General features: G+C 48.2%; 2 protein-coding genes across 6 annotated transcripts in view; one reads left to right on the top strand and one right to left on the bottom strand.

Moving 5' to 3' along the window:
* Positions 1 to 20,334, top strand: part of MACROD1 (mono-ADP ribosylhydrolase 1) — a 167,993-nt gene that overhangs the window by 16,511 nt on the left and 131,148 nt on the right. The gene's annotated exons all lie outside the window — the stretch shown is intronic.
* FLRT1 (fibronectin leucine rich transmembrane protein 1) overlaps positions 7,735 to 20,334 on the bottom strand; it is an 85,812-nt gene continuing 73,212 nt past the window's right edge. For 3 of the 4 annotated variants that reach the window (XM_039363512.1, XM_039363511.1, XM_039363509.1), the window contains 2 exons: positions 13,020 to 13,369; positions 7,735 to 12,304 (listed from right to left, as the gene is read on the bottom strand). In XM_039363512.1, coding sequence (XP_039219446.1) covers positions 10,625 to 12,304; positions 13,020 to 13,325 — 1,986 coding nt within the window. In that variant the 5' untranslated portion in view covers positions 13,326 to 13,369 and the 3' untranslated portion in view covers positions 7,735 to 10,624. Of the gene's footprint in view, positions 12,305 to 13,019; positions 13,370 to 16,800; positions 17,683 to 20,334 lie in introns of those variants that run through there. The other variant, XM_039363513.1, reaches the window with a different exon arrangement.

The following is a 20,334-nucleotide window of genomic DNA, read 5'->3' as shown; positions in this document are numbered from 1 at the left end:
TCAAAAGTATGTCCGTTTGGTTCTAGAATTCCCAGATTGGGCAATTCTTATCATCTCCTGGCATTGTCCTCTCTAAAGGAGAATATTTGAAGCTCAGGGTTGAAATGGGGAGGGGCTGTCCTCGGAGCTCTCTATGCTTGGTTGTTTTCTTGCAGTTGTTTCATTTCCCAAACTAGGCAATGTCAACAGTACACACACACCCTTTCTGGCACTGATGTTGTTGCCTAGTTTGGTAATGAAACATCTGGAAGAAAACCACCAAGCTGGAGAGCACCAAGGACCCCACAGTCGTCGTCGTCGTCCTCCTCCTCCTCCTCCTCCTCATCTTCTGTAACTAGAACTTAACAGTAGTTAAAATCCAGAAAGTCTAGACTAGTATTTCTCAACCACCTTGAAGATGGGTAGAGTGGATGGGTAGAATGGGGCTGCCAGAAAAAAGAGGGGGGGGTCAACCTATTTTCTAAAGCCCCTGAAGGCAGGACAAGAAGCAACAGATGGAAATTAATCCAGGAGAGAAGCAACCTGGAATTAAGGAGAAACTTCCTGACAGTGAGGACAATTAACCAGTGGAACAGCTTACCACTAGGAATTGTGGGTGCTCCATCACTGGAGGTTTTCAAGAAGAGATGGTCTGGAATGGTTTAGGGTCTCCTGCTCGAGCGGGGGGGGGGTCAGACTGGAAGACCTCCAAGGCCCCTTCCAGCTCTACCCTGACACTTTTAACTCCCAGAATTCCCCAGCCAAGCCAGGAGCCGAAGCCCACCCATCTTCTCCAGGTCCCGAGGTGGAGAAACCCCGAGGCGGAGGAGACGGGCCTCCCCTCCCAGCCTACTCCCAGCTGCTGCCTCGGCCTCCATCTGGGTCACGCCATCCGATGCTTCAGTAGCCTTGGTTAACTACGGAGATTTTCTGCTCCCTGAGCAGAGCATGAATTAGGCTGTTAAGAAGATGTGCTTGCTATCCATTGGGGGGCCCAGAAGCACTTTTTTTCCAGCTGCGCCTCAGTGTGTGATGAGCCTGTCTTTCTCTCCGAGCTGGCATTTGGTGGTTCTGGTCTATTAATAGACCCAGATCTCCAGACTGCCTTTTCCCTCTCTTGTTAAATCAGGAAGGTGGTTTGTTTTGTTTTTTTTGCTCTCTAAATCTGCACATTTTCCTTCTTGCCTATCTGACCTCTTTCCCAAATTAATATCCATCTTTCTTCCTCCCTCGCAAGCCCCCCCTTCCCCAATTTTCTCTCCTTGGGTTTTTATTTTTAAGATTTAAAAAAAACAACAAACCTCGCCCAATCTCTCCCTCCAACCCTTGAAGAGTTGATGTAGGTCAATAAATGTGGGCTTAGAGAGAATAAAAGCAGCGTTTATAAAAAGCAAATGGCAAGACGCCTGCAGGCAAGGAAAAATGGTTAAAAAAAAAGGAAGACAAGAGAGACTGAGGTCCTGATGGACGGGTGGGGGGTGGGGAGTTGGCCAGGATTTGGCCTGGCGTGAAAACCAAGTGCAATGTTGTATTGGGTGTTAAAATAAACTACAAATGCTCCACTCGGCGTTAAAACTGGCTGCAATGTTGCATTGAGCATTAAAACAAGCTGCAATGTTGCATTGGGCATAAAAGGAACGGTAGTGCGGCGTTAGGCATTAAAATGAGCTGCAATGTTGTATTAGGTGTATATGCATGTGGACAAACGTGCGTACTATGGTAACTCGGATGTTGCATAACACATTTTTGCTGAAACGCAGGTTACGTTTGGGGAATTCTTTTCATAACGCAGTTCTTTCCTCCAGGAACAAAATAAGGATGATTAAAAACCTGGTTTGGTTGGTTTCAGAGTCTCAGCTACCTATTCGCACACACCTACAGGGTTCATTTTGGGTTTGGAGAGAGGATTCTGTGCCCCCACCCCACCCCAAATTCTCCAACTTCACATACTGCTCTAACCAGCGATAAAATTTGTTTGGGTTTGCAATGTGTCCGTCGACCCTGGCACGGACGCCCAAGCTGAACTGTCAAATCATTCTCAGGTTGCTTTCCAAACTCTGGGGGTGTCTCCCAACCCCTTCCAAAATTGCCTCTATATTATCATTTTTTTTTGACCCATTAGGACCCTCCACCACAGGAAACCGGAAGCTATCATTTCAGATCTGAGTGCCGTGTGTGTTGAAACTGACCAGGTTACTTGATGGTTAACTCTGGCTGTTTTTTGATGGGTGTGTGTGTGTGTGTGTGTGAATTTGGGAGGCAGCTGTGTCTTTTAGGAGCCCGCCAAAAACCTAGTTTTTCATCCAGCCTTTTTCTGTGTAAACTACCTAAAATTTTCCTTTTCCTTCTGCATCCTTTCCAATTAATAGTTTTGAATTGTTTAAATATAAGACGTTGTCCTCATGCTTTCCATAAAGCGGCTTGGTGGGCATACTTAGAGCATGGAGTATTTAAAAAAAAAAATAGCCTTAAGATGCTCAAGCAGATATGAACGATTCTTGTTTTGCTCTGGTCTTCTTCTCGGCTTGTGCCTTCACCCCAACTGGCAATGTGGGCTGAAACCCAAAATCCAACCCCCCTCCAAGACCTCCATCTCCATAGAGGTGGCATCACCCCTCTGCCCTGCTTGTCATCGCTGCCCGCTGAAAAGTGGCACTTTTATCCCCTGGAGAAATCCATTAACCTGCGGGCAGATTCTGGAGCCTGTCTAATGCCGAAGTAATGAACTTGAGTTTTATCTTAAATTTAGCAGAAACCACCATTTACAAAGTGGCAGAAAATAATCCCCCCCCCGGGGGGAATATCACAATCCAGGAGGCAAGCTCGAGTAGTCTAGAGAAGTCACGTTTTATCTCCTCTGGGGGTCTGGGCTGCTGGAGGTCCGAGTTCAAATCTTGCCTCCATCACACTCTTTTTCAAAATTCAGCTGAGGTCCACTGCCTCAACTTCCTTAAAATAGCGACTGGGCCCAAATTATAAGAAAATAATTGGAGCAAGTGACTAAGATCGGAGTTGAAAGAGACACAGAAAAGGACCAGGGTAGAATTTTTTGTTGATGTTGTTGCTGAGAAGCTAGACTTCTCTCTGCAGGGATCTAAACTTTTATATTAGGGCATTCAAGAAGCAATCATTGCGCCATGTTGGTTAGGAATCATAGTTCAGCACTTAAGGAAGAGGTCCAGAAAGGTTGGCCAGCTCAGTTTAGCTTATTCTGTGAATTTACTCAGAAAGCCATGGTTAAATAATGGTACAAAGTGGTTACGAACCTAGGTATTGTGGTTCCAACCTTTATTGCATAATATATTGTGTTAATGCAACCCACCAACTTTTAATCATTCATAATTAGTAAACCACGGCTTAAACCAGCATTTCCCAACCTCAGCCCTTTCCTGGTGTGTGGACTTCAACCTCCAGAATACTTATCAATGGTCAATTCTGGGAGTTGAAGTCCACACAGCCAAAAACGGCCAAGGTTGGGAAACCCTGGTTTAAAATCAAGTATGAATCAAGGCACTGTGGTTTTACAGTCTGTGGCTTGGCATGTTGTGTCATCCCAATCAATCATGGCTTACCTAACAAAACCTGATGGATGGGCTGTTTTAATGTGACCCTCGTCTAAAATAATCAGGGACGAACTAGCAAAAATTGGGTGCTTACAAACCCCATCAAAAGACCAGTGCCTCGTCATATTGTGTGAAGCTGGCTGTTAAAATTAAACCTTTTCCCATTTTATTTCCCCCTCCCGCCCCCCCCCCCAAGGGAAAAAAAGAGCCGAGGTGGCGTAGCAGTTAGAGTGCAGTACTGCAGGCCACTTTAGCTGACGGTGTTCAGCAGGTCAGCGGTTCAAATCTCACCGGGTCAAGGTTGACTCAGCCTTCCATCCTTCCGGGGTAGGTCAAATGAGGACCCAGATTGTTGGGGGCAATGTAAATATATATATATATATATACATTGCTTACTGGTGTACACCGCTTAGAGAGTGCTTGCCCTTAAAAGCGGTATATAAGTCTCATAAATAAATAAATAAATAAAAACAAATAAATAAATAAAAACTCTCTTGCTTTTTTTTTTGTTTCTTTATTTTTAATAATTAATTTTTTAAAGTTGTACTTTTTTTGTTTTTCTATGAAAAACGGAGGGGAGGAAAAAAAGGACTAAGAGAATTTGCGAGACATTCATATATATATATATATATATTTATATATATATATTTTGAAACATTTGAAAATTTTCAAGGCACCTAAAATGAGGAGGAGGAGGAGGAAGAGGAGGAGGAGGCCAAAGGTTGCGCCAAAGAGAGCACTTTGGTTTCTCTGAAGTCAAGAAAAGAGGAAGGGGTGGGGTAGGGGTCAACAGAAAAAAAAGAAAAGAAATAAACACCCTTAGTTTGGCGTAGAGAGTTCAAGACGGAAAACTCAGCTTGGGAACTGGTGCAAGAATAGCTGGGACGTGAGGCAGTGGTGAGCGGGACAAGGCTTACTTGTCCAAAATTGTCTTTTTTTTTTAAAAAAAACTGTTACTGGCCACTGTGATCCCAGTCAGTTTTTCAAAAGGCTTTTTTAAACCTTTAGATCAAATCCCACGGGGCCATCAATGTCCTCTCTCTCTTCTACAGTAGTCTCTCTTTATCGCCGTTTCCACGCGCCAAGCCCCTCTCGATGGGCTAAGTCTGCCCTTTGCTGAAGACCTTGAGCTGTTCTCAAATCACTGATGATGGGGAAAGTTGTTCTCTTCCTTGACTTCCGTTGCCTTCAGTTGCGCGGGGAGGAATCAGAGACCTGGGAAGGTCACAACTAGGTGCACCTCCAGAGGAACTTTACGCCTTGGCTTCAGACGCTCCCAGGTTCATCTGTGGGTCTAATCAAGGAATCTACCACAAGGTGATGACCTCTGGAACTTGGGGACTTGTCGTCCCAGTTGACCCAAGTAACATCAGGATGGACAAGGCTTGGATTTTCACCTGTCCACAAGGCTGTGGATTTTGCTGAGTTGTCTAGAGTGGTGGAGGACAGCTGAAGATACTAAAGTGGAGACCGAGTGGGTCCCTTTGGAGTTGAGGCCCTATCCAAGGGAAGTTGGTTTCGGCAACCCCTCCCAGAAGGGAAGAATCCAGCAAGCCAGCAATCAGGACTGGTCTGTGCAGACATTCTGGAGGAAACTGGGTTAGTCCCATGTGCATTGGAGAGCCTCTCCAGCTGTTGGCGTCCTCCAGTATTCTCCTGTTTTTCTTTCTCATCTTGACCTTGGGCATGGAGGTCCTGCCCAATGGAAGGGCACCCTTCTTTGGCTTGACAGATTACATCAACCATGCCTTGACGGGCCCCTTTGTGGTCAAGAGAAGATGCTTTGATCTAGAAGCCAAGAATCTCCAACCCATCCCACCTTCTTCTCCAGTCACCAGTCTTGGCCGCTCAAGAAAGCTATATATTTTGCATCTTTTATCCTCTCAGTTCCTTTTTGCTGATTCCCTCCATCTCTACCACATTAGCGGCCCGCATGGTGTGGTTCTTGCCTTGGAAGATGGTTTACATCCATAAAGCAGCAGTTGGATTACTGGTCTGAGTCACATCGATCAACCTGACCTTTGAGTCCTTCCTTCTCAATATCCAAGTGTGCCCTGGGGGGAAAGATCTGTCTTGCGGACTGCAAGGCAGCCTTGGATCTGAAGGTCTTGACATTCTGAAGCTGTTTAATATGGGGACAGGTTGCCCAGCCATACTGGGCTGGATCCATTGTCAAAATATAGACGATCTCAAGCTAAGTGGAAGGGCTAGTCTACAACATGGTATCAGTGCTACAGACAGGCTACAACAGTGTTCCATAAACTTGGGACTTTTAAGATGGGTGGATTTCAACTCCGAGAATTCCCCAGCCAGCACGGAACTCTGGGAGTTGGGAGTCCACGCATCTTAAAGTTCCCAAGGATGAGAACTTGGGAATGGGTTAGAAGTTTGCTTTGGACCCTCGAGGGGAGCTTGTGTCCTTCCAGATGTGGACCACATTGGCCACGTTCCATTAATCCAGCTGGTACAGCCCGTAGAGAGGGACACTGGGAATTGTAGTTCACCCACAGTGGGAAGAACACACCTCCCCCTCCCGCCTGGCCAGATTAAATCTCAGCCATCCTATGGGAACATTATAGGCAAGACCGAATTTCTCTTCCTGTCACGTTTTGTGCAAGGATTGGAAAGCGTTCCTATGTATCTCCCTGGTTGGTTTGTTTTTCTAGAAAAAGCAAGTTGCTAGTCCTGCGCGCCTTGGCCCTGGCTATTTTAAGAACTTGCCCTTCTACATTTCCCTGATCAGCAAATGCCACTTTTGTACTTCTGTTGAGCCTTAAAAAAAACAATTAACCATCGCAAACAGCTCCTGAATTCTCTTTTCCTGAAAGGAGTCAGGCTTGCCAAGAAGGATGTGCAGGGGAAAAGCAAAAGGTGGCTTTTAAAAATAAATAAATAAAAAAGGCCGTTTGTCAAGCAAGGCTGATGCCGCAAGGACCGAAACACCATTTGAACAGAGACATTTTAGCCCGCCTGCCGAGTGCCGATAAGACCCTTGCCAAGGACGAACAGAAACACATCGGAGGCTGGGAGGGACTTCTTCGCCAACCTGTAGTTCCCCCCCCCCCAGTGACTGGAATCTAGTTTCCATAATCCCCGGCCCTCCGAGGGCACTTGAGAGGCTAGCAAACTGGGCTGATCTAAATTATTATTTTTTAATTGGCAAGTCGTCAATCACAACCTCGGCTCATTGCCATCCATCAGGGATCATCCTAGTGGAACCGCCATATATTTCTTTTTAAGGCCGACGGACATTTGATGGACAGACGTCACATTTTCTGGTTTTGGAGCATGGACAATATGTGGGTGGAGTGACATTGCAGTGTGTGGGGGGGGGGAGAGTGCATTTTATGGCCACGTGCCGGACCCCGATGTTCTTTTAAAACTCGGGTTTTTCAGAAGGGATTTGGGATGCTGGCCAGGAAGATGGAAGGTGAGTTGGGATACGAACCCATCAGACGCAGAAGTCCGAATAGAAAGGAAGATACGAGGGGGGGGGGCGTGAAATGGGAGGTTTCCCTCCCCAGCTTTGTCTGTTCCCAAAATTGTTATCTTAGACAAGCAGGTGGAAATGGAGCCATTGTATGCGCTGTCACCAAGCCAGCAGGAAGCCTAAAATAGCTGCTTACTTTTGATGGGGATGGACAGGGCAAACTGATGAGCGTCGAGGAGCCTTACTGGGAACTTCTAAAGTATTCAGATTGCAAAAGGGGGGGAGCTTTTTAATAAGGACCCCCCCATCCCATCCCACTCACCCTCTCCTTTTGATTCCCTTGCCTCCCTCCCAACTCCGCCAGGTAACCCTCGTTCAGTTTTTGCTTCTCCAAATAAAACTTTGCGGGGACCCCCCTATTTGTTCCTCAAGTCATCCTTGACTTACAACCACAATTTGGGCCCAAAATTTCTGTCGCTAAGCCAGACGGTTGCTCAGAGCGTTTTGCCCCATTTTACAGCCTGTCTTGTCACAGCTAAGTGAATCCCTGCAGTTGTTAAATGAGTCTGACTTCCTCACTGGCTTTGCTTGTCAAAAGGTTGCAAAAAGGGGGACCACATCACACACACACACACACACACACACAAACACAGACCAGGAGACATTGCAACCGTCATAAACACGAGTCAGTTGCCAAGCGTCCGAATTTTGACCAGGTGATCACGGGGAGGCTGCAAAAATCACAAGTCTGGAAAACGGTCATACTGTAAGTCACTTTTTTTTAGTGTAACTTTGGTCACTAAATGAATGCTTGTAAGTTGGGGACTATCTGTATCTTGCTCAGCCATTCAAGATCCAAAAATAAGGAACCGCTGGATGTTTTGCCTGTTCCAGCTTTGTGATACCCTTCCACTCCTTTTGGTGCCAGCTAACTTAGTTAATAAACAAGGATGTTGGGCATGGTGGTCCTAAAAAAACAACAACAAAACAGCTCTGGAAATACCAGGCCATAAAGATCATGGTTTAAATGCAACTATCCCTAAGAAGGTTGCAAAAGGTCAAGCACAAAGGCCCGTTTTCACTCCTCTGGGATGCCCCTGGCTCCTTTCTCTAGCTTGTTGTTTTCAAAATTAAATAAATAAAAAAAACCTCTCCTAAAACTCAAACTTGACAACTCTGAGCTGCAAATTGCTTGTGACGGCAAATGCCAAGCACACGCCGGCATATACCGGCACCCATCAAATCACCCACGTTAATGAGAGATGGGGAGAGGCATTTTTTGGGCACGTTTTTTTAAAAATATATATATATTTTAAATTTCGACTTTGCCGTGTGCTAAACGCCAGCTCCCCGAGAGCCTGCTCACATTATCTCGTTTTGTGAAGTGCTGGGTACGGAGTGAAGCATTTAATAAAATTACACTTCACGGGAGGTGAGACCAGCACCTTGGGTCCCAGGCCCTGATTATGGAAAGCGATGTTTGGTGGATAAATATTAGCTAGGCTGGAGCAATTTCTTCTCTCATCCTCCCACCCTCCTTCTCCCGGCTTGTTTGTGTGTTTTCCTGAAGGTCGGGAAAGACCGTCTCGGGGTTTAGTCAGAACCAGGGTCAGATCCTACAGTGACTCAGAGCAGTAGTCCATCAGCCAGTTGTAGCCTTGGCTCTGCACACTCTTCTTTGTTGTTCTTGGGCGCCTCCGCGCAAATAAAAACTTTCCCTGGCAATGCTAGAAGACCAAACTTGAGTCTTGCGTGTGGGCATTCTCGGAGGTCAGCCCATCGGTGCTGCCCAAAATCCACCAGGTCAAGCCAACGTTCCAAGTGCTTTGTCCTGCATCAGTGGCCGTTTTGTCTAAAATGGTACTGGGTCCAAGGTCCCCTCCAACTCTTGTTATTCCGTTAACTGTTTACAAACAACTCTGAATTGTGGGTTGCTCTGAGTCAATTGCGCTCAACTTCGCCAACTCCACCACGATCCGCAGTCTCTTCTTCTTCTCCTTCTCCACCGCAACTGCGTTATCAAGCAGCTTTGCTTCCCCCCCCCCCCTCCAAGACGGCCAGCTGTTTTGAACCTTAACTGGCTTTTCAGCCTCCTGATCATCTGGAGGACCTGCCTTTGGCTACAGTAACTCTGCAACTTTTGAGCCCCTGGATTCGCTCTGGAGAGAAACAAGCCCTGCACTGAATCCGTGAGAGGTCTAAATTGGGGGGTACAATTGAGAAAATGGCAGCCAGTGTGGTTGCCACTTGCCTGAAGTGCCACAAGCGATCTGCTCATCCTCCTCACATGAGAACACAAGGGCAGGAAGCTCTTGGAAGGAGAAAGAAGCTGTACGTTTGATTTGACGAACCACAAGTTGGATGGAAGAGACCAGGACCTTGCATTGAGGTGACATGGAGACCGTGGCACCTATCAGGATCCCCAGATCCCCCCAAGTTAGCAAATACTGAGTTAAGAGAGAGACAGAACTTTTGAACCATCTTGGGAACATCTCAAAAAACCATTCCCGTGTGAACCTGAGATTCATTGGGTATTCAGAGCCCCCCTCCCCCCCACCATGGAAGGTTTGATTATCTTGCTGGTTGGAAGACGCTGCTGGCCTGTCCCATCTTCACACGTCAGTTTTCGTTTGTTTGTTTGTTTTGCTAAAAAGGCAAGGGCTACATGGTGAGTTTATTCCTACGAAGAGAAAATCGTCTCGAATGATAGCTGGGTGAAGAGGAGGTAACGATGGAGAGCTTTATCACTGAAGCTGCGTTGACCAGAAGACCACAGAAGATTCTCCAGTTGTGACAAAGAGCGATTTTTCAGAACGCCCCCCTCCAAAGAAAAACGGGGGGGGACCCCGCCCCTGAACCGCATTGTTCAATTTTGCACGATAAATCCAGAACCTGTAAGGAAAGCAGAATTACGGGGTGCAAAACAAGAATGATCTCCCCACGCATCCTCCAGGACAGTTGACAGTTTAGCCATCACGACAAGGGTATCCATTTTTCTTTCTTTCTTTCTTTTTTTTTATAATCTAACCCCTGAACAAAATAGAAGATTTATACAGGAAGAAAGATAAACAGGTAGCATTTTTTTTTTTGATTCTCAGTGTCATTTCCTCTAGATCTTCCCCTGTTCCCTTCTATCCCCTTGCAGGGGAAAAAAAAACAACAACCACCGCAAGCCCAATAAAACCAAAAGTTCATTCACAATTGTTCCTCCCGACCGCTCCTTTTTTTGTTTTTTGTTTTGTTTTTGTTTTAAATCTGGCATATTAAATATAAATTATGTCTTTTGTCCCCTCCGTATCTACTTTTCAAAACTTCGTTGTGTACGCTGTGTGGGTTTTCTCGCTCTTCCCCTCCCCTACAAAAGAGGTTGGTTTGTAAAATTTGCTTCCCTTTCCCTCCCCTTCGGTTCTAGCTGGTTCTGCTCTGAAAATATAAGTCTGCGTTTGCCCGTTTCTCTTCCTTCTCGGCCAAACCCCCCCCCTCCCGAAAACCACCCATCCAAAGAACCGATCCAAACCCAAACCTGTGTGCGGTGTGCGTGTGTTTGTGAGAGAGAGGTTGGGGAGAGGGTAAAAATGGGAGCGTGTGTACTGTGGGCGCAGGGGGGGGGAAGGCGGCACGATGCATCTGGAAGGAGGGGAAAAACTTTGCATCATGTATAGGCGTAGTCTACGTCTGGGATGCCCCCTTCTCTGTATCCCCGAGTTGTGCCGTAGCCAATTGTGTGGGTACTTTTGTAAAGGCTGGTTCCATTGGAAGGGAATATGGTGTGGATGACGTATTCTTCCTTCGCCCGGTGAGGATTGATGGGGATCATTTGCAAGCCGGGCCCTCGAATTTCCAAGATGGAGTTGTCTTTCTTGGTGCCCGACTCCATGTAGTCGTCCTTCTTGCGACTGCCTCGCTCGCGCGTCAGTAGCTCACCGGTCCGGTGGACGTACCAGCAAATGGCAGCCATGACCAGGAAGAGAAAGACCAAGGCCACTGCCCCGCCGATGATCCCCGCCAGGGGCAGCCCAGCCATGGGGTCGAGGTTTTGCTCGTGGTTGAGGGTGGTAGTGGGACTGTACATGTCGGCGGTCTCGGCTTTGGCGCACACAGGGCTCTCGTCCGGGATGTAGGTGTTGCCTGTCTCCATGGTGACCATGCAGATGATGTAGGTGGACTTGGGCTCCAGGGCGGTCAGGAGGTACTCGGTCTTGTCGCCTTGCACCAGCGTCTCGGTGATGGAGCCGACGGCCGGGCTGTGGCCCAGGCGCAACCAGCTCAGGCGGAAGGAGGCTGCCGGAAGGGACGCCTTCCAGCTGATGCGGATGCTGTCGGCAGTCAGCGGCTTGACGTTCAGCACCAGCGTCTTGGCTCCCGATCCGGTGGCCATTGGATAGTCGATGTTGGAATCAGGCAGCTGGATGCCTGGGCGTTTGGCTTTGAGGGTGAAGAGGGAGCCCTGCGGGGTGGTGACGGCAGCATTGCTGGCCGTCGTCTTGGCCGCCACCGCTGAGTTGCTTTGCTGGCCAACATCAAAACACTCATCCATCTCATTGGTGATGTCTTTGATGGCCATCCCTCTGACCCGGTCAGGCCCTTGGCACATCAGTCCTCTGACGTTGACTACCGCAGCTCGGGCCTTGACCCAATCCCTCAGCCACATGAGGTTGCAGCCGCAGTACCACGGGTTGTTCCTCAGCAGGAGCTGGGAAAGGCCATCCAGATCATCAAAAAGGCCCTTGGGCAGGGTGGTCAGGTTGTTGTTGGACAGGTCGAGCTTCTCTAGTTCCCTCATCTTGGACAGGGTGTTGTACGGGATGTGGCTGATGGCGTTGTCCTGAAGGTACAGCTTCTGCAGGTGGGCGCTGGGCAGGTTGAGTGGCGGGGCCGCCAGGGAATTGCGCACCAGCGAGAGCTCGCTGAGGTTCTGCAGGCGGCTGAAAGTGTCGTCCGCGATGCGCTGGTTGGCGAGCAGGTTGCCGTCCAGCACCAAACGCCGCAAGCTGTTCAGGCCTTTGAAAGCGTGGAGGGGAATGGTGGAGATGCGGTTGTCATCCAGGCGAAGCTCCTCCAGAGTGCGCGGCAGCCCGGATGGGATGCTGCTGAGGTGGTTGCGGGAGAGAAAAAGCAGCTTGAGGCGGGTGCTGTCAGCAAAGGCATCGTCCTCAATGCTGACGGTGGAGACCGAGTTGTCGTCCAAGTGCAGTTTCTCCAGCAGAGGGATCCTGGCCAGGGAGTCCCGGGCGATGGTACGGACGTTGTTGTCCTGCAGATGCAGCTCCTTCAGCGAGCGAGGCAGGTTGACGGGGAATTCGTCCAGATCATTTTCGTAGAGGTAGATGACCTGCCGGGAATCAGAGGAATCCGTCATTCAGCAGGGCGGAAAGGGAGGAGATTACATGGTGCTTAATTTAGAAAACTCGACAGTGTTCCTGAGCTTAGAACTAAGCGAGGTTCTAGATCAAGGGTGTGAAATTGCCAGCCCGGGGGCCGGACGCGTCACGAGGAAACTGCGCCCACCCCATTGTCGGCAATGGGGGAAAAGTTCCAATACGATGTCACGTGACGTCGCGAGTTTGACATGTCTGTTCTAGATGGTCCAAAGCTAACCTTGTTTCTAGAAGTAAAATTTGCGGAGGACAGAATGGGAGGTGGTTAGCATTCTGTCTCACCACTCTTGAGAACTGCTTCCTAATTGTTAGTCCAGTATTAATCTTGGTGTTAGTCACTGCTTGTGAGATTAACATACCCCAATAAAATACCGCAGATATCCCAATCAAGAAACTAGCAACTCAGTCAAACAAGCTAACAGTAATTAACAGCCTAATCGTGGGACCACCAAGAACCCATCCCCAGCACCACTGATAGGGCAAGCCACTAGTATATAATAAAATGAGAGCGAACCCCACTCCATTCAACATGATGATGTTACCTAGTTGGATCACGAAACGTCTGCAAGAAATCTACCAAGGTCAGAGAGCCCCAAGGATCCCTCAGAAACCTAAACATAATTGGCCCCTCACCTCCTTCTCCATCTCCTCTCCTCTCCTCTGGCTCACCTGAACGTTGAGTTTCTTCTTCAAACTAGAAGGGATTCCCGCATTGTTGATCTGGTTATTCTGCAGATAGAGGGTGGTGGCATCGTCCGGAATGTCAGCCGGGATGGAGGTGAGGCCCCGGTCGTTGCAGTAAATGAAGCCGTTGTCACACCGGCAGACCGAGGGGCAGGTCGTGCTGTCAATCACCTCACTCAGAAAGGCCACCAGCCCATAGCAGAGGAAGATCCAGTCGCGCAAGTCCATAGCGGCCGCCGTGGTCACCACAGTGGCGGTCACCACGGCGGCTGTTGGCGACGCTGTCGCCATGGTGCCCGGTGCCTTTGGCCGTCCCAGGTTGAAGCCTTTTGAACCTGCAGAAGGGGTCAAGTTTGTATATTTAGCCCAGAGCTGTGGTGAGAATGCAGCATTGCAGGCTAACTCTGCCAACTGCCAGCAGTTCAATCTCGATCTGCTCAAGGTTGATTCAGCCTTCCCTCCTTCTTCCGAGGTCAGTAAAACGAGGACCCAGATTGTTGGGGGGACAAAATGCTGACTCTGTAAGCCACTGAGAGAAGGGTGTAAAGCCCTGTGAAGCGGCATATAAGTCTAAGTGCTTATTGCTATTGCTAGATTATCTTTGGGAGATCTCAGGGAAGATGGAAAATGAAAATATATAATGATTCTCTTCATCGTTCTGCTAAATGTCTGAATCCTCTGGCTGGGTTCAGACACTGGACTAAGGCAATCTGGGGTTGGGGGAATCCAAGATAAGCAAACCCCTATTTCAGAATCTTCAGTAAACCCTGATTAAGTCAGCTCAGCTCCAGGCCTCTGTAAGAGCTGAAAAACACGGCCGTGTCTGTTGGCTCGGGGTGCCAATGGAGGGGCTTCCCGCTGGGACTGATTGACGGATTAACAGACCCCACCCTTTCCCCCCTATCTTTGCAGCTAAGTTGATTTGATAGCCTTGTATTTATATTACAAATTACAGCGGTTTTATCTTTGGATATAAATGTAAGCCTCCCCGAGTCACCCTGCAGCAAGATGGGCAGCTAATAAATTTTACCAATTAATCAATTAAAACCGGCTCTTTCCCTCAACAAATGCAGTCAAATGAAGATTGAATCCAGCCAGAGATCAGCCCCCTTCCCCTCTCCACCCCCCCCAAAGCATTTAGATTTTTTTTCCCCCTGCTTGCTCCGATCGCCTTTGACAGGCAGAATCTCCATTTTGCTGCTGGTTGAGAGGAGGTTGATTCGGTAAACACACGCAACCCGCACCCGTCACCAGACAATAGGCATAATTGGAACCTGCATCCTCCCTGCCTGCCATTTTGCTCACCTCTGTTCAACGCCTGACCTCCCAGGGACCCCCCAAACACCCTTTTAAGGCAACTTTATCCCCAGGGTCACTAGGAAGGAAGGAAGGAAGGAAGGAAGGAAGGAAGGAAGGAAGGAAGGAAGGAAGGAAGGAAGGAAGGAAGGAAGGAAGGAAGGAAGGAAGGGAGCTGTAGGTCCTGGCTGATGAAAACAGGGAGATGGAACCCTTCAAGTACACAAGTAGCTGTTGACTTACAAGCACAATTGAAGCCCCAAAATCTCCCACTGCTAACCGAGATAGTTGCTGAGGGAGCTTTGCCCCATTTTATGACCTCCCTGGTCACGCATTATTAAGCGAATCCCTGCGGTTGTTAAGTGAGTAACCCGGTTGTTAAGTGGATTCCCCCCCACTGACGTTGCTTGTCAGAAGGTCGCCAAAGGGGATCACGTGACCCCCCCCGGGGGCGCTGCCATCATCACAAAGATGAGCCCATTGCCAAAGTGCCTAAATTTTGATCCCTTGGCCAGGAGGATGCTGTGACGGTCCTAAGTGGAAAACGTACGGCCCTTTTATCAGTGCTGTCGTAACTTCGGTCACTAAACGAACTGTTGTAAGTCGAGGAGCAAAATCCCTCCCGACCAATAAATGCTAAGGGTGGTTTTGCTAGCTACCCGTTTGGACCAATTTTGTGGATTGGTCCCCGAACCAGCATCACGTATAAGGAGTCCCTTTATGCAGCCAACTTACCTTGTACTTGTAGGATTTCAGCTTGCCATACATTCTATCAGCTGTAATGCTTTTCCAAATCCGGCACACACACACACACACACACACACACACACACCCTGTTTGTCTTTTTCTTCAACATCCCACAAAATCTGGATGCCAGGGCGAGAAAACCCCCCCACCTTTGGTGGTGTCTCCTTTTTTGCAAGGGCGAAACTTCAAATGCAGGAAATGGGAAGCATTGAGCAGCTGTCAAGTTTCTGAGCATAAAAATCCATCCGTCAAGTTGGCCAGCGCTATCTGTCTGACTGCACCCTGGGGGGGGGGGCTTGGTACCCAAACAGCTGGGCTTTCTTCAAATATTGTTGGTTTATAAATGTTCTTGCAGATGGCACTGAAAAAGCAGGGTTTCCCCCCCAACTTTAGCAACTTTTAAAGACCTGGACTTCAATTCCCAGAATTCCCCAGACAGCACATCTGGTCGTGTGAAAAACGGGCAGGAGTCACTTTTTTTTCAGCGCCGTCGTAACTTGGAACGGTCACTAAATGAACTGTTGTAAATCGAGGACTATCTGTAAGCAGAAAATCAAAATCCTTCCCCACCTATAAATGCTAAGAGGGGGTTTTCCTAGCTGCTGTTTGGACAAATCCTACGGGAATGGTACCCAAACCAGCATTGCGTATAAGGAATCCTTACGTGGCCAATTTGAGTATCAAAAATGATGCGAAGTCGCTTTTTTCAGGGCCATTGTAACTTTGAACGGTCCCTAAACAAACAGTTGCAAGTCGAGGACTACCTTATTTAGGCTTTTACCCTCTTTCTCCTTAATTTTCAGCCGGTTTCCCAAGCTTCTGCCCTGGCCTTTCTCGGCTTCATCCTCCCAGCGTTCATGTCTGCTCCTTGCTTATCCAAGCTGGCCTCTGTTGGAAAACTGACAGCTCCTTTTTTCCAGGATTTTAAGCTTTACAAGGTTCCTGTGCATCCCTTTTAACCTCAGCTGAGTTAAATTCTTCCCGGCGTTATATTTTTTTTACAAGGCTCTTTTCATGGAAGATTTGAGTCGGCGAGCTGTCTTGCTGGGCCCCGTGCCTATTAAATCGCTTCCTCGCCCTGATTTCATTATGCGTACAATTTCTCCATCGTGTGCATCCTTTTTTCCCTTTCTTTCCCCCCCCTGTCTCTTTTTCTTCCCCCACCCACCAGCATTTTTCTATCGTCCACTTGCTGCCGCTGCTGCTTTTTTTTTTTTTTTTTTAGGGGGGAGGACGACTTTATCCATCCTGGCCTATAAATTCTTTACGGCCCAATATTTTGCGGCGTCAAATGAAAAAGAGACTCAACCAGGCGTGGTTTTTCCATCTCTGGGTAACCGCTGGGCGGGTCCAGCCACACAATCAGCCCCCCTGTGAGATCGCAGCGCTTGCTTCAAAACTTCCCAAATTGCTGTAAATCAGCCTTATCTCCCCCCACCCTCCATTTTTTTTTAAATTTTTGATCACCGCTATTTAGATTGTATCTTTCAGAATTTCAGACCTGGGGCGTTTGACAGACCCAAGCAGTCTGGGTTCCCAAAGCAGGTTGAGAACGATTGCAATTATTCCGGGTTCTCAGTTTGAATAATAAGTACGAATCAGGCTGCATTTTACATTAAAACACCCCCCCCCCCCGTGCTTCTTCTTCTCCTTCCCCCCTCCCTTAAAACTACCCAAGCTTTGCCTATTGTTCAAATGTTGCTTCTTAAGCCTTGTAACTGACCTTGTTTAGAGTGATGTACGAACCAGGCTTCTTTCTGTTGTTTTTCCGAAGCCAGGGAGAAGCAAAGAAGCGTTTAAATTGTCATTTTAAATTTTAAATGGTTTTCCTGCGCGGTGCCTCCTGGTTTTGCCCCTCCAAATAATGGGTGCTCAACGATTGCAGACCTGTCTGTTCAGGATAATTATCCATTAAGAAAATATACAGGTAGTCCTTAACTTACGACCCTCATTTCCTTTGCTAAGCCAGGCAGTTATTAAGGGAGCCAGGGTCTGATTTTAGAGCCTTTTTTTTTTTTTGCCATAAACGAATCTGTCGTTAAGTGGATCATATAATCATTAAACAAATCTGACTTCCCCCCCCATTGAATTGGCTGGCTGGAAGCTGGTTGGGAAGGTCACAGATGGCCCTCACATGATCCCTGTGAGTTGCTAAACACCCCCCTCCACACACACACACACACACATTTTGATCACGTGATGTGGGAATGCTGTCAGTGCAAGGACTGGTCGTCTCTTTTCCCCCCAGTGTCGTCGTAATTTCGAACGGTCGCTAAATGAACGGTTGTTAAGTCGAGGACTACCTGTACGCCAGGGTCCTTCCCCTCCCCTATCCCCCGTCAGAAACATTGCTGACTCAAGATATAATGCCATTTTGCAATGGTCAGGAGGGATCCGGCTACTCTTCTGATACGGGTCAGTGGCACATAAATAAACGGCCATGGGCCAGGTCCTCCCCTCCCGTCAGCAATAGTGAAAAATGAATGAGGAAGGGGATATTATTCCACCCATCAGTGAACATGACAGCAGGTCTGTATTGCTTTAAGCAGACTACAGGTGGTCCTCAGCTTACAACAGTTTAGTGACTGTTCCAAGTTACAACAGCCCTGAAAACAATGACTCGTAGCCCCTTTTTCACACTTACGTCCGCTGCAGCATCCCCAACGGTCGTGTGGTCAAAATTCGGACGCTTGGCAACCGACTCACATTTACGACAGTCGCAAAGTCACGTGATCCCCTTTTGCGACCTTTTGACAACCTCAAGGGAGAAGCCACATTCACTTAACAACCAAGTGACTAACTGCAGGGATCTCCTTAACCGGGGCAAGGGAGTTTGTCAAAATGGGGCAAAGCTCACTTCACCGTCTTGCTTAACGACGGAAATTCTGGTCCACCAGGTCCAAGGGTTCCTTGTAAGTCAAAACCAGAATATTCCTCTTTGCCTGACTTTCGCTCTTTGCGGCCGCAGCCCTGAGCCTGAGTCGTAAGCCGAGGACTTGCCTATTGGTGAGAAAGGAGTGCAGCGGATGGAAACTCATCAAGGAGAGAAGCAACCTAGAACTAAGGAGAAACTTCCTGACAGTTAGAACAATGAACCAGTGGAACAACCTGCCTCCAGAAGCGGTGAATGCTCCACACTGGAAGTTTTTAAGAAGAGACTGGACAGCCATTTGTCCGAAATGGTGTAGGGTTTCCTGCCTGAGCAGGGGGTTGGACTAGATGACTTCCAAGGTCCCTTCCAACTTTTTATTATTATTATTATAAATGCCACACCTAAATTTAAAAAAAAGAACAAAATTCAAGGGGAAAGGCAAGCACACCACTGCTCTCGCCCGCACGCTCCTCCATCAACCTCTGGGGAATTAATCGGTACGAAGTTCTCCTCCGCAACGGGTGCCAATTATGCAGCGAGAGTTTTCGAGCTGATGAAAACTAGCAAACTGCCTGTTGCTAAGGTGGAGGGGGGGGGAAATGTGTGATGGTGGTGCGTAGCCAGCGCAAGAGATGTGTCTTCGGTTGTAACCGCCTTCTGGGGGGGGCCTGATATCTCGGGTGTGGCCCTCAAAGTGCATGGGTTGCGCCCCTCGATGCGATCCCTATTAAGGGGGCTGGAATCCAATCCACGGATCTTGCCACCTGCGGATGAACTACTGTGGATGAGTGCCTGTGAATTTGGGGGGGCGTTTGCCCCATTTATTACTTTATTCTTTCCTGGGGCTTTGGGGCCTCGGAGGCAAGATCACTACTCAAATGCAACTGGCTCCAAATATAGGCTTTGCCAGCTTAGTCACCAGACATTGATTTAGGACAGGGGTTTTCAAACTTGGCCCTTTTAGGACTTGTGGACTTCAACTCCCAGAATTCTTCAGCCAGCGTGCCTGGCTGAGGAATTCTGGGAGTTGAAGTCCACAAGTCCTAAAAGGGCCAAGTCTGAAGACCCTTGATTTAGGATGACTTTCCCAGTATAGAAAATCTTGGGCAAACAACGCCATTGGTCCAGAGTTTGTGAGCTCCCTGAAACTAAATGAATTTGCTGGTTGGGTCACTCAGTGCATTAAGCCTTTGTTTAACCGTGATTTATACTCTGCAAACCACATCTGGCTGAGATGGTGCCATCCAGCTTGAAAGCAAACAAAGGAAGTGATGGTTTACCTTGGGGTAAGGCTCCAGCTTCTGCCTTAACCATCAGCCACAGCCTTTCCTTCTCCCCTTCTCCCGGCATTTTAATTGCCTGATCTGAAAAGCGGCCCAAACACCTGATTGCGATTCCATGTTTACTTCCCCTAATAGTGGCGCCAGTCAGATCTGGCATCCTCCAAAATGCAAGGCAGGTTTCCCACTTTGCAAGTCAAATAAACAAAACATGGTTAGAGCCGCTCGGCTCCAACTGAGCTCCTAGCAGGTGCGAGGGGGAAAAAAAAGGCCTGCTGTAAAAATCTGCTTTATTCCAAATTTTACAGGGCAGTGCTCCAGAGTGAAAACCGGCTGCCCCGCCTCCTCATCTGCATAGCCCCGCCCTTGCATTCTGCCTTCCTGGGGTGATGTCAGACGTGTGATTGGCACCCAATTCAGTGGGGAGCCAGCCCAGCAGAGGGGGGAGGGGCGAGGGGGTGAAGAGACAGGATTTATTTTCGATGAGTCTATTCTGAATGTTTAAAATAACACATTTCTGGCAAGTATTCCTTTGGGTCTCAATTGGTATGCATTAATTCTCCTCTGTCTACTATCTTTGCATGCTGTAGACGTGCTTCTGTTATCTGATCCTCTGCTTTGGCTGGCTTGGAAGGCCAAAATTAGAAACGCACGCCGCATCCCGGCTTCGGTGGGTTGCTACAGATTGGCCCCCTTTTCAATTCTAAAGAAAAGTCTAAAAAAAAGAAGAAATAGGGGTGACATGATAGCAGTGTTCCAATATTTGAGGGGCTGCCACAAAGAAGAGGGGAGTCAACCTATTTTCCAAAGCACCTGAAGGCAGGATGAGAAACGATAGATGGAAACTAATCAAGGAGAGAAGCAACCTGGAATTAAGGAGAAACTTCTTAACAGTGAGGACAATTAACCAGTGGAACAGCTGGCCTCTAGAAATCGTGGGCGCTCCATCACTGAGGATGTTACCTAGTTAGGGTCCTGAAACATCTGCAAGAAAACAACCAAACTCAGAGAGCACCAAGGGCCCCACAGTCCTCCTCCTGCTCCCTGCTAACACTGATGACGTTACCTACTTGGGTCATGAAACGTCTGCAAGAAAGCAAGCAAG

Source organism: Crotalus tigris, unplaced genomic scaffold (genome assembly GCF_016545835.1).
Source record: "Crotalus tigris isolate CLP2741 ecotype Arizona unplaced genomic scaffold, ASM1654583v1 scf7180000019553.37968852642:3898890, whole genome shotgun sequence".
NCBI lineage: Eukaryota > Metazoa > Chordata > Lepidosauria > Squamata > Viperidae > Crotalus > Crotalus tigris.
Note: the sequence above shows the minus strand (reverse complement) of the source record. Positions and strands in the feature narration are given on the sequence as shown.